At 40.3% G+C, this 14,180-nt stretch overlaps 1 protein-coding gene across 2 annotated transcripts in view; it reads left to right on the top strand.

Annotated features, from left to right (window-relative positions):
- Window positions 1-1,673: 1,673 nt before the first annotated feature.
- Window positions 1,674-14,180, top strand: part of LOC140737860 (palmitoyltransferase ZDHHC2-like) — a 91,291-nt gene continuing 78,784 nt past the window's right edge. The window contains exon 1 of one of the 2 annotated variants that reach the window (XM_073064593.1): window positions 1,674-1,971. In XM_073064593.1, the coding sequence (XP_072920694.1) occupies window positions 1,848-1,971 (124 nt within the window). In that variant the 5' untranslated portion in view covers window positions 1,674-1,847. The remainder of the gene's footprint in view (window positions 1,972-14,180) is intronic. The other variant, XM_073064594.1, reaches the window with a different exon arrangement.

Below are 14,180 nucleotides of genomic sequence, written 5' to 3'. Positions count from 1 at the left end.
CAATGGTCCGAGCTCAGCTGCTGACAGCTGGTCAGACAGTTCTTAATAGCTTTGCAGTCTCAAACAGTCTTTAAAGTAGTATTGAAAAAACCAGTTCTCCAAAGCGAATTGCCGAATGAAAACAGTATTTTAAAACGATATGCCGACAGTTCAAAAGCTCACAGTACTTTTAAAAGGAGAGACTTTTTAAAGCGATTTAAATTCTCTTCCACGTCGATGTCCTTCGATTCCCAGCGTCGAACTCCCACGTCGAATTTTATTAAATATAACAACTTAAAGTGACTGACCTCTCTTCCACACTATTCTCAAACCCTTTCTGGTCATCCCAGGGGTCAACAGCGAGAATAGTCAACGAAATCCTTCCGAATGAGGATCACACAAGGTCGAAGTCAATCCATCGAAAATCGATTCTTCTTGATCTCCAAACTTCACTCTCCATTAGCAAAGAAACCGTTGGCTCTGACCTTTTAAACTTTAGGCATTATATAAAACTTCATCTTTAACTAAACTGCGTCATCACATTAAATCACACAGTAACATGAAGTCATCTTGGCAAATCCAGCCACGAACTGCCCCACCTGACAGGGTGGGTCTCCCTTTTATACCCTGTAGAAAAAACCTGTCACATGACCTCTACTGGCGGGAAAATGACATCACTCCACCATTACCTCATGTCCAGTATAACTTCAACCCCAGTCACGTGACAAGGGTACCACTGTCATGTGTCACGGGTACGTAACACTGATAATTAAATCATCAGGCGACCCATGTCTGAATCTAGACAGCACAGCAGCAAGAACAGTTTGCCTTGATCAACAACACTCAATTATGCATTCACGCTGGGATAGCAAAACCATCCATTGTTGCATCCTGGAATTGCTAAGTACTAATTTGTGATCCATCAAAGAGGGTCGTCCCAGTAGACTTTCTTCACATAATTATTGCATATGCTTCCTCAAGTTGCACAAAGTTACACATTTTAAGAATATAAATACCAAATGCATTAGAGGTTCTTCTTGCCCATCACTAAAATTACAGAGCCAACACATAACTTGAAGCATTTCATGATAGCTCCAAGGTCTATTATAGTTTTTCAGCAGAAATTCACAACTCAACCCCTACGCACTTTGAGATTAAAAGGTTAACCATGAACTTACCGAATGGTGGAGTATACGGAGGAACAAATTGCCTCCACATTGAATTATTACGATACTATTTACAATCTTGGGGATTGATTAAAAAGTGCTGTAAATTCCAACATCTGCGGATTTTCTCTTGTTTGTGAAGCGCTATAAATATTCTTCATCCATCTGCAAAAAAAGCCATTATGGACATACTATTTCTCACAATTTCTTACAAAGTAAAACGGGGCATTCGAGCCCAAGCCAACTCTCAATGCAATTCCATCGATTCTATTCCCTTTCGCATGCCTTATCAACTGCACTCTGTATTTGTTACCAGAAAACTTCAGCAGGAAAAAAAAAGTGGCTAATTAACTTATCAACCATGATTTTCTTTCTAATAATCAGAAATGTGTCCGTATTGTTGCCAATTTTTAAGAGAATATGCTCTTACTTTAATCATTCATTTGCAGTGTTCACTGAAGCTTCCGCAACTTGAAACAGGGAGAGACTTGCTAAATGAGTGTATTTGTGTCTGCCCTGCCCATGTGATGTCCGGCGTGCTGGAGCTTACGGTGCCAGCTAACAGCGCCGAGCCCCGCTTGCGCTTTGCAGTGTGAAGCACGCGTCACGGTGCCGGGCCCGGCGCTCAGTCTCACGGAATCGGAGCGCACAGCGGACACCACCACCAAATTGGAGAGAAACTGCGCTCCCTCTTGCGAGAAGATGGCGCCGTCGCGGTCCCGCACCCTGAGGAGGTGCCAGCGAGTCTTGTACTGGGTGCCTGTCCTCTTCATTGGGCTCATCGCCTGCTGGTCCTACTACGCCTATGTCATCCAGCTGTGTGTAGGTAAGCTGTACCAGGCAGAGCGCGTCTTGTCTCACTGGTATACCGAGAGCAGCCTCGACCAGCCAGACAGCTGCGCCCGACCCATTCTCAGGTGTCGCCCACCCCTAATCCTAGTCTGTCCCCACACCTTGCACTCCCACCCGCTCTCCCCTTATCTCACCTCATCTAGCGCTCTCCTCGAATGCTCGAGATTCTCTTGCCCGCTCTCCCTATGTTTCCCAGCCTCACCTTCTGCTTTCCCCGACTCTCCTACTCTGCGCCACAGACGCCGCTCTGTTCGCGTTCCTACCACTCCCCCGTTCCGTTCTAATTCCCCCGAGCCTCTCTCACCCTCTGTGGTCTCCCCAGCCTCTCGTTTTCCACGATGTTTTGTTTGTAAACAGGCAATGGCCATTTTGGGTGGTTGTGACCAGAGATCCCATAACCGATCACAAACGTGTGCAATTTGCATTCGGTGTCTGTGCAGAGTAAAACAAAGTCCCAATTAATGATGCAAGAGCGAGACACAAAGAACATTCTTTTAACTGTGTCGCTGTTACTGACACATGAAAGAAATCAACGAACAAAATCGGTGTTTTTTTCTGATTTTCGTTAATCACGTTTTAATATAGCTATCATGACAGTTTGGGTGGGGTAACGATGGAATTCTGGATAATGTAAAATTCCATACAGACATTCGTTTCGAATTAAACTAAATTGAAGAAGATACCAACGCAATATGTGGAGCTTCAATCTAAAGAAAAGAATACGGTCACTTGAAAGAAAACTCGGTGATAGTTGAGTGTCTGCTAATGCCGCATATGTTTCTTAGACAAAGCATAAACATGATTTTTACTTGGAAAACTGCATCTTAAAATGGTCAGGTTGGAATGGTGAATAAAATCGGTGCCTGTCTCATGATCAATTAGACTACATTTAGAGTGTCTCAGATACCAAGTGTCTCATCTAGAGTTAGAACCAGATGCCAAACCAACAATCATGCATTCTGTGTCTGCCAAGTTATATACTAACACATCTTTGTAGCAAATGCCTATTTTGTGACATGCAAGTTACATACACACTCCATATTATTATAGAAAATATATATACCCATTGTAAAATAACTTCTGAAATTAAATAGTTAATTTGGTACTCTATTTATGGTAGATGTTGTTTCACAGTAATGGCTGAGGTACAATGTTCATTTAATGTATCATAAAATGAGATGCTTATTAACTAAGAGTACTGTTGTATGTGTTTTGCTCTAAGATGGAATTCTCAATGAAATTAAACAAACTGTTGCCAATCCATAAGGGGCTCAACAGCATTTAAGGAAGAGTTGTATTAGTTTAAAAATGGTGTGATATCATGAAGCTGGTGATTTTATTGTTTATTTTCAGCATTTACATTTTAAATTTTTGTTTCTGAAGTGGCATGCTTCGCAGTTTTATTTTGGTGAATAAAACTAGGCCAGTTTGCAGATTCAGATTTACTCTAGCCCAAGTACTCAATTTATGAATAAATAATGTATCAGAAAAAAATGATATTTATGTGTGTATATTGAGTTTTGAATAAGGATCCAGAAACTTTTGTTCTGGATGATTTAGTGTTGTATAAAGGCTGGCACCCAAGGAGGTGTTGGTAGAATTGCACTGTTGCATTACATTGTTCCTGACATGCAGTTGTAGCAGCATCTTGTGGCTGAATCTATCACTGCAGAAATGCAGTACTAGGCAAAGTAGTAAATGCAGCTAGCCACTGCAGTCGGGTAATCTTTGAGCTTAATCCAAAATACATTAGATTTGAAATTTAACAAATAGCTCTATAACACAGGGTTTTTTCATCAAAAAGCTACAAATAGCATATGTAGTCTGTGATTTTTATGACCTCAGGGCATCTCATAATGTTTCATGGTAATAGTCTAGTCATTGCTACTGTGTTGTAAACATTGCAACCAGTTTGTATACGGCAAGGTTTAATATTCAGCATGTGTTGCACAGCAGTGTTGGTTGTCAGGTAAACGTTGACCAGGAGCTCGGGAAGGCTCCTGAGCTCATCATTCATTACTACCAAAGGATATTAAACGTCTATCAGAGAGGGCATACGTAATCTGGAAAAAGTGGCACTTTTCCAAGGAGTGCTGTACTGAAATGTCAGCCTAGGTTTGGCAATAACCAAGCAATACATTAAACTTCTGTTTGAGGCACAATAATGTCATTTATGATTTTGAGGAGATGTTTTGTGCAAGGAGCACTGAAGATGAATATATTTTTTATTGTAGTGTCATAAACACTGAGAAAAATTGTGGTATTCAAAGCAGAAAAAGAATCAGTGAATTATGAATACAACTTTTATAAAGCCTAAAATGGTTTGTTACATGTATTAAAAGTCCTGGATGAAAATTAATAACCATTTAGGACATTGCATGCTTGACCTTTTCCTAATAGTTATAGTAGATCAGGTCCATTACTTTTGGGTCAGACCTGCAATTGATTTCTTGCAGATTACAGGCATATAGAATTTTTTGCCAAGAGTTTCATCAAAATCAGATGATTAAAAAAAACTTCACAAATTGCAATCTCCACTAACGACAGGAGACCCTAGAGAATAATTAGGATGCTGTTACTACCAGCTGGTATCAAAACATTACAAATTTACAAGCGTGTGTTACATCTTGGTAGTTTACAAGCAAATCTTTTAACTCATACTTTTGTCTCTAGTAGATCATCAGTGACACTACTTGGAAAATTTTGAGACTTGGTATTAGAGTCAGTATAACAGTACAGAAATGAGCTGAAGTTCAAGTACATTTATTATCAAAGAATGTATAAATTATACAACCTTGAGATTTGCTTGCTCACAGGTTGCCACAAAGCAGAAACCCAAAAGAACCTAATTAAAGAAAAAGAAAGACCAACACTTGATGTGCAAGAGAAAAAAAAACACAAATCAGGAAAATAATTGAGTGAACAGCAGCATTACGAACCAAAATTGAGATTTCAGATCTGAACCCCGGAGTAGGCCCAAAGTCTTGTTTATCAGTTGATCGAATTAGCAGGCACAGAGCACAGCAGCCGGGGCAGTCTCATGGAGATGACCATCATGGAGAAAGAGCGAAATCAGCTCTTGTCCCGACTGATACCTATCCTTTCTGTCTATCTGAGCCGGCATTTAAATTGTCCAAACAACATATTGTACCTCACACTAGGACCCAGGCACTGCTGCAGTGAAAGGCTCCGGGCCTAGACCACGCTGCCCAGTGACTCACTCTGGGCCAAGGTTTCATCGCCCAGTCCGAAGCCATTCTCAAGCTCTTCAAATCAGCTCAGCGCCCATGGCGATCCGACCTCGCTCTGGGGCCAGCTGTACAGGCATTGGAACTCCATTTGCAATGATTCTGCAACAAACCATCTCTCCCAAACTCGCCTCGCCCCCGTCACTGTTTGCGGCGATAATTTAACATAATTTACCTTAGCAAAGGTATTTTTAGTTGGATTTCTTAAGCTTTTTGACTAGCGGGAAGCTGTTGCACACGTTTGGCCATGCCATCTTAACTGGAACTCTTTGCCCAACAGACCACAGCATCCTCCCTGCTAGTCCTGCTTGCCTGCATTCAGCCCAGAACCATGTCTCCTCCATGTTCCTATGTAAATGCCTCTTAAATGTTGCAGTTCTACACATCTCAAACTCTTTCTCTGGCAGCTTATCTCAGGCACTCGCTATTCTCTGTAAAGAAGCTGATTTTAAGGTCTCTTTTATATTTCTCCCTTCCTCTCTTGTATCTGTGCCCTTTCATATTGGACTCGCTAACCCTGAGGGAATAAAATAATGCTGTCCACTCTATCCATACCACTTTTTATATTTATTGAGGGATTCATTTATATCTAGCTCCTTAAGTACAGTGTATTTTTCATTACTTTTCCTTACCAAAGCCTCAATATTTCTTGTCAGCCAAGGTATCCTGAACTTGGTATGTCTACTCTTCACTCTTACAGGAATATGCTCCCTCTAGACTCTTGATAATAACCCTTTTAAAATCTTTCCACTTGCCAACTGTTCCTTTGCTTTTAAATAGTCATCCAGTCAACCCCAGCTAGATCCTGTCTAACGCCAAAATGTTGGCCCTGCTCCAGTTCAGGACTTTAACCTCTGGACCTGTTCTATTTTTTTGTATAACTATTTAAAAACTAAAATAAACTGTTGTGATACATAGATGCTGCTTTATTTAAACACGTCCAAAAGACTGTACATACTTTAGAAGAAAAGGATCAGCCATGATGGAATAGCAGAGCAGACTCAATGGGCCGAATGGCTTAATTCTGCTCCTCTGCCTTATGGTGTAAAAACAGAAAACTGGAAGGGCTTGGGTCAATTAGCATTTGTGGTGGCAAATGGTAAAAGTCGACATTTCAGCTTGAGGTTCTGCATCACAAGTGAAAGGAAACAGGAAAGATTGCCAGAGTATAATAATATGGTGATGAAGGGAGGGGAGGGGAAGAAGGCCTGGTAGGTGAAAGGGAGACCGATGAGGTGGGAATGATTGTACTGTTCTATGTTCTATAGACAGGTATATGGAGGAATTTAAGGTGGGGGGATATACTGGAGGCAGGGTTTAAGGGTTGGCACTACATTGTGGGCTGAAGGGCCTGTACTGTGCTGTACTATTCTGTGATGGGCAGATAGAATTGGGAGGAGTGAACAGAGGAAAAATAAAAGTAGGTTGGCAGGGGGTGTGGGAGGAGAGCACTGGGTGTTGGTTACCTGAAATGGGAAAATTCGATATTCATACAATTAGATTGTAAGCTACCCAAACTGAATAGGAAGTGTAGTTCTATTTTTGTTTGTCCTCGCTACAGTGTCAGCATTATACTGGCAACCTTTTATTCCTTCTCAATTCTGATACAGGGCCTCTGCCCAAAGAGTTGATCTGCATCTTTTTCCTCCACAGTTGCTGATTGACCTGCCAAATTCTTTCAGCATTCTGTGTTTGTTACAGTTTTCAGCATCTGCCCTCTCTCTCTGTTGTCTTCAAGTGCATGCACTTCCAAGTTACTAAAGAACTTATTAGATTGGTGATTGTTTTACTTTTTTTGTAACAAGATGAATGTGTGACAAATAAAAACTGAAAATGCTGTAGACATTCAGTGGGTTGGGCAGCATCTCCATGAAGAGAGACAGTTACTGTTTTAGGGCTGATGAAGGGTTGTGGATCAAGAATGTTAACTGCTTTTCTTTCCACAGATACTGCCTGAGCAGCTGAGTGTTGCCAACATTTTCTGTTTACATTTAAGATTTTCAACTCGTGTATTTATTGATTTTTCATTATCTGCAGCGAACTATAATGTTTGCCATGCAGGAGATTTGCATGGTAAACATTGGATTTGGTGTACCATAAATATGCTGTGTACCAGGGCAGTTCCTCATTTCAGCTGCTTTATGGGGATGGGGGTGGAACTCAAAGGTGAATAGCTACTCAACTGCAGAGCAGTAAATGATTTAAAATACAAGCTTTCTGACCATCTTGACAGAAAAGTGAATAAACATTTCCTTTCACTCATATCATTAATTTTATTCCAAGTTTCTCCCAGTCCAGGACTTGCAGGTACATCCCATACATTGTTCAATGGCCTATGTGAAGACTTTACCTTTTACTGTAAACTTTTCTGATGATACCTCTTGGAATATCCTGGTTTCTTAATCTTGGAAGAAACTAATTTATCTGGACTGGCTCTACCAGTATTTTTTCCATCTGACTGCTCAGCTGTAAATCATTTGAAAAGTTATTTAATAATTTAAGTCTTAGTATCTGAATTTCTATTTTAATTTCAAGATGAATCATCATGCACAGGAAACTTATTTGTTAGCATAAGAGAATACAATCTGTTGTTTTGCTGGACATTGTCAATGTTTGTTCCTTTTTATTTTCTCAATTAAGCTTGCTTTACAGTAATGGAGATTTGATCTGGCATGGACCTTGCCATCATTCATTGCTGTGAAATGGAGCATTTACTTGTTGCCATGGTTACAACTAATTCTGAATTCAGCTGTATTGCAGAGATTTTTTAAACCAGCTTGATCAGTGGGGAAGCAATGCTCATTAGTTTTGCATGAAATAAACTCTTATATCATATTCTTACCTTTATCTTTGCTTCGGTAAATCCTCATTCTCGTTGTCAGAAAAAAACAAAAGAGCTGTTTATTGACTTAAGGAAGTGGGTGATGATGCACATGTTCCTGCCTACATCAGTGGTGTGGAGATTGAGAAGGTTGATTACTCTAGCTGCCTCAGTAAATTATCAGAGACCCCACCCAAACCAGACAGTCTCTCTTTTCCCCTCTTCCATTGGTCAGAAGATACAAAAGCTTGAAAGCTTGCCCCACTAGAGTCACGGACAGCTTCTATCCCACTGTCTACCTTGTTATAATCTTTTACTGCACTGCACTTTCTCAGCAGCTGTAACAATTTATTCTGCATTGTTACTGTTTTACAATGCCTCAATGCACTGAGTAATGATTTGATCTTTATGGACAGTATGCACGGCAAGCTTTTCACTGTATCTCGTGCGTAGCAGACAATAGTAATAAACCAGAAAGCAAATGTACACTTCTAATGAGCTAATTTTAGTCCAGTATAGACCTCACCTTCAGCCTCTAAATTATAATTTGAAGTGTATGTATTACAACAAATATAATCATTCATTTCTAGAGATGGCTGAATCGTATTTAGCGCTCACAAGAGTCAGAATGTTTACTATTCTGTGAACATTGTAGAATGCAATGAGTTTTGCCTTTCCCCATCATCAGGCTTCAAATTGAATTCATGTTCATGGAAGACCAACTTGTGAAGAACTTTTGATTTCATTTTCACTGGGATCTAGACTCTCATCCTTGATTCTGTATGTCTATCTGTCCTTAGCTGCTCTTCTCAATCCCTTTTTGGCAAAGCTCTGTAATATGCACACATCAATTTCTGCTACTTAACTACTGTATATGCCATTTAGTTTCTGTTTGATTCTGTTTCTTTGAGGTGCCTTGGAAAATAATACATTCAATTTGCATAAAAATAAAACTCTTATGATTTATGCAAAAAGTGTTTTGCTATTTTGGATTACTGTGGAATAGTTTGAAGTATATCAGTACTTTTAATCCACCTGATTATCAGTTTAGATTTAAGTAAATCAGTTTGTTCCTTTACACAGCAATTTAGTTACACTAAACTAGTCCAAAGAGCAGCAAATGAATAGAATTAAAGTAAAAAGCTATTATTTTTGTTTGGTTGTAGAGATTCAATAATGATATGGTCTTAAAGTAGCTGTAGCCTAAATTTTCATTTCCAACACCACTTTGTGCTTGACTAATTTTGATTATTATATAAAACAACAATCTTTAGTCAATAATATTCAATTGCTTGGACTGGATTTTAAGCACAACTTAAGTCGAGCTGTTTATTGATTACAGTTCCGTTTTTAATATGATCATTCCCTCAGTGTTAATCACCAAGCTTCTGGGCATCTGTACTTCCCTCTGCAACTGGATCCTTGACTTCCTCATTGAAAGACCACAGTCCGTACAGATTGATAATAACATTTTCTCCTGTCAATGTAGGCACACCTGAAGGATACGTGCTTAACCTACTGCCCTACCATGACAGTGGATAAACACAGCTTAATGCCATCTATAAATTTGCAAATGAAACCAAAGTAGCAATCTCAGAGGGTGATGAGGAGATATGGAGGAGAGAGATAGACCAGGTGGCTGAATGGTATTGCACTTAACATCAGCAAGACCAGGGAATTGATTGTGAACTTCAGGAAAACACACCAGTCTTCAGAGTTGGAAAGGGTGAACAGCTTTAATTTCCTGGGTTCCAACGTCTTGAAGGATCTAACCTGGACCCAGGACATTGACGCAATCCTAAAGAAGGCTGCCAGCAGCTCCACTTTGTTAGAAATTTGAGGAGATTTGATACGTTACTAGAGACTTCCAAATTCCACACAGATGTACAGTAGGGTGTATTTTGATGTTTTGCATCATATTCTGGTACGGACACTTGAATGTACAGGATCGCAAGAGACTACATAGGTTGTAGACTCAACCACTCCATGAGTACAACCCTTCCCACCATAGAGGACATCTTCAAGAGGCGAAAGTTCAAGAAAGTGGCATCCATTGTTAAGAACTCTTACCATCTGGGACATGCTCTCTTCTTATTACTACCATCAGTGAGGTGGCACAGGAGCCTGAAGACCCTCACACAATGATCCTGAAACAGCTTCTTCCCCTCTACCTTCAGATTTCTGAATGATCCATGAATTCCATCTCATTGCTTGTGTTTTTTAGATTTATTTTATAATTAATAGTAACATTGTGTCTGCACTGTACTGCTGCCATAAAGCAACTAATTTCACATTATATAAGACTGTAATAATAAACCTGGTCTGATTCAGATTTGGAAAATTTCTGGCAAATAAGCAAATCCTAAAGTGTTTTTCTTTAAGTGTTGTATGTGCTTAACATTGGCAGTTGCCATGGAGATCCAGGTCATGTTATTCCAGCTAATGGGAGCGTAAAGAGATGAGTTGCATAGAAACTGAAGGGTTCAGTCACATGTCTATAAATCATTGTCAACTTTGTATTTAAAAGAAATGTCTGAAACTGAAGTAAATATACATGTGATTAACAGTAAAGCTTTGTAAGAAATTTGGAACAGTAATTACTTAAAATGTGCAGTTTGAAACATAGTTTTCTCAGGTATTTACAACTTGTAGTAAATGCCTCTATTACTCTGTGTGTGTATGTGTCATCATGCGTGACAAATGACATATACTGCTCTTTTATCGCATGGAGCTGAGTTTAGAAGTAGGGAAGGATTTTCACAATGGTGCTGTTTCTGAGGCCACACCTGGGGTATTCTGTACAGTACTAACCTCCTGATCTAGGAAAGGATATACTAACATTGGAGGCAGTCTTGAAAAGATTCACTAAGCTCATTGCTTGGATGAGAAGCTTTTTTAAAAAAAAAGATCTTTATTCTTCACTCACAGAGTGCTGAAAGTATGGAATGAGCTTCCAGCAGAAGTTGTGAATACGGGTTCGATTGCAAGGTTTAAGAGAAGTTTAGGTAAGTACATGGATGTGAGGGTATGAGGGTTATGGTCCGGTTGCAGGTCGATGGGACTAGGCAGAATAGCAACTTGGCATAGACTAGATGGGATGAAGGGCCTGTTTCTATGCTGCAGTGCTGTATGATTCCACAACTCTTTGGAATTCAGGAAGACGAGGAGTGATCTTACTGAACCACATAAGATCCTAAGGGGGCATGACAAGGTAGATGCAATGGGAGAGTTTTGAACAAGTGGACGTAGTTACAAGATGAGGGGGCAGTTGCCTAACACTGAGGTGCATAGGTATTTCCTCTTGCATATGTTCGTGGATCTCTGCATTTCTCCCTCCAGAGGGTTTTGAACATGGAAGAGACTTAAAGAGGTGTTAGGTAAGATACTGAATTGAGAACCATGGAGAGAAGAGAAGTTAAGCCCTGGGGCAGATCGTCGTTGATCATTTCAAGCAATGGGTAGGTTAGAGCGACCAAGTGGTTGACTTCTCTTATTTTCTGGTGTTCATACCATCCCGTGGTATGTACTGAACCAGGAGGTGAGGCTAGATTGAAAGAATCTTACCATAAAATGTAATTGTTACATCTAATGACATCTAATTTTGGGCACAATATTCATGCACCTCATTGTACATTATTATGATCCCTGTGGCACTTGATAAAGTGAATCACTTGGTTGAATGTATAGAGAAAGACAGATGGCATGCAATAAGCAGGTGAGAATAATGAAATGCTAATGTAACACCAGACCTCCCAATGTGCAAATCACACGGTACAAGTCACACACAGGAAATCCCCAAGTTTGATCAGTAGGTCAGACACTTCCCTGCACCCTCCGCCTCCCCCTATGTTATATAATGGACTCTACAAATATGTGTGGAGAGGAGTGGGTTATATTTTGTGTGACTCAGGAATGGAGTCACATGGTCTCCTGTAAGATGACAGTGACAAAGGTTTCCTTTTTCCAAATATTGGTTCTGTGTAGTGGCCCCACTAAACCTCTAGCACAACTTGGAGTAGAGCATTTGAATGCAAAGCCTCTGTCTCCATGGAGCAGGGTGTACAGTGCAGGTTTGGAAGACCCATCTCCAAGACTTTACGTGATGCAATGATTCTGTAGCTGTTGAAGGTGTAACGTAACCAGCTGCTAGGAATTTGGAAATTTAAAAAAAATCACTGTAGTTATATTACACCAGCCACAAGCCTGTGTGCAGGCTCCTGTGACTATGCGTGTGATGGTCACAGTGCCCTTCAATAGGGCCTCCAAATTATTGTGCATGGCATCTTAGATGGTTTGCAGCTTTCTTTCTTGATTTGATGGAGCCCTTCTTCTCAAAAATGAGGAAATTTCAGATCTGCCCCAGGTGTAAAAATAAAATATTGGGTGATGTGGATTTGCTGTGACACAGCCAGTGACCCAGCTGCAACCATGGCCTCCAGGATTTTGACATTCTCCATGTGATCACCGGCTGTGCCAGCCTCACGCGCCTAAACCATGGCTTGATTAGTTATTATCCTCTGTACATTTCAATTGTTGGAGAGAGAGAGAGAATTTTGAACTTGCCAGCTTTTCCTTTTTATGATGTCGATCCTTCGAAATTTTGTTGGTGGCCTCTTCTTTAGCTAAGCCGTTCCTCCGTGGTAAGGCCCACCAATTCCTAGGCAAATGGAAAAGGACGCACACGGGTCCCCCACCGGCTGTCGCTATTAAACGCTGTCACAGGATTTCTAGTGTTTCTCCTGGTGCATCTAAAGGGGTTGTTCCCCAGACCCTCTTTTATCCTTACTCACGGGGTCTCAGATGTCAATCAGGTTGGGATGATGCAATCCCTCAACCAGCCCACTCTGGTCATTCCCTGAGGGCTTCAATGAATAGTACAGTACTCAATACACAATTCTGTCTCCAAGAGACAATAGTCGTTATCAATGGTTCCGCCTTTCTGGGGGCCAGGACACATTCCAAACCCTTGTGGATTCTGCGTGTCTCTCTCTCATTTCCTGGGTCCCAGACCTGAATTAATAGTGATCTTGCGATTCTCAAAAAGGAGGGGGCTACTTTGTACCCTTCGGCCCCTCAGAATTGTGGCACATTCGTAACACCCCCTTTCTTTAAAGTGTTTTTATCATCGGTAAAAACAAAGTAATACAGAGTCTTACAGGATTTTAGAATCTAACACAATACGGAAGTTTTTTTTTCACTACAGAGTAATACAGTTATACATTCAATTCAGCATCTAAACAGTTAACGATTACATTGTCACTTCCTTTAGTATCTTAACATCTTGTACCTTACTAAAATCTTGTAGCATCAGACTCCAATTTAATAACCACCTATTTTTATTTCTTTCCTTCAGCAAACAAAAACTAAAGAGTTGTGATCTTAGCTTACGTGTATACTACAAAAGTTCATGCAAATACTAATCTTTATGTTACTTTCAAACTTAACAGTCAGTCTTCCATGGGGGTTGTCTTTATTATTCACATGCTTTGTCGAAATCCCTTAAAACCGGATCCTGCTATATAAAATGGCAGCCTGTCAACCCTCGCCCCTTTTCCAGTTAATTCCTACGTGGTGAGCTTGTACACCATGGCGAAATAGGCTTTCGCCCGCTCCTTTCATAGGAGTTATTTTATCAACAATATGATCCAACCTTAGACCATTTTCTGAATTTCCGCACAATTCTTTAAGTTTAAGCAAGTTGCTAGTTTTCTCTTCAGGACCCTTCATGCTATTAGTTCTCAATTTAAGATCTGAAAGCGATCCCTCTTTGTTCAGACAGCATTTCGAATTCTGCTTTTTCACACCACACTCTTGAATAACAATAGCGTGTGGGGCACCTTTACATTCCAAATCAACCTGTAATTGATTCGCAGGCACCGTGTTACCAAGCCATTGTCTCTGTAGCCTGGTTGCTGCTTCTGACATCAATCCAGACTTTAAAATTTCTTCATTCAACTTAGGAACTACACTTTTCCCTTTTTCTTCAATAATAAGATTCACATCACCACCCTTTATCTCCTCACTAACTTTTAACACACCTTCGAACACAAACAACTGGGAATTCTCACTTCCCACTATTACCAAGGTTAACCCTTTCTTCACTGAACCAAGTCC

Source organism: Hemitrygon akajei, chromosome 13 (genome assembly GCF_048418815.1).
Source record: "Hemitrygon akajei chromosome 13, sHemAka1.3, whole genome shotgun sequence".
NCBI lineage: Eukaryota > Metazoa > Chordata > Chondrichthyes > Myliobatiformes > Dasyatidae > Hemitrygon > Hemitrygon akajei.
Note: the sequence above shows the minus strand (reverse complement) of the source record. Positions and strands in the feature narration are given on the sequence as shown.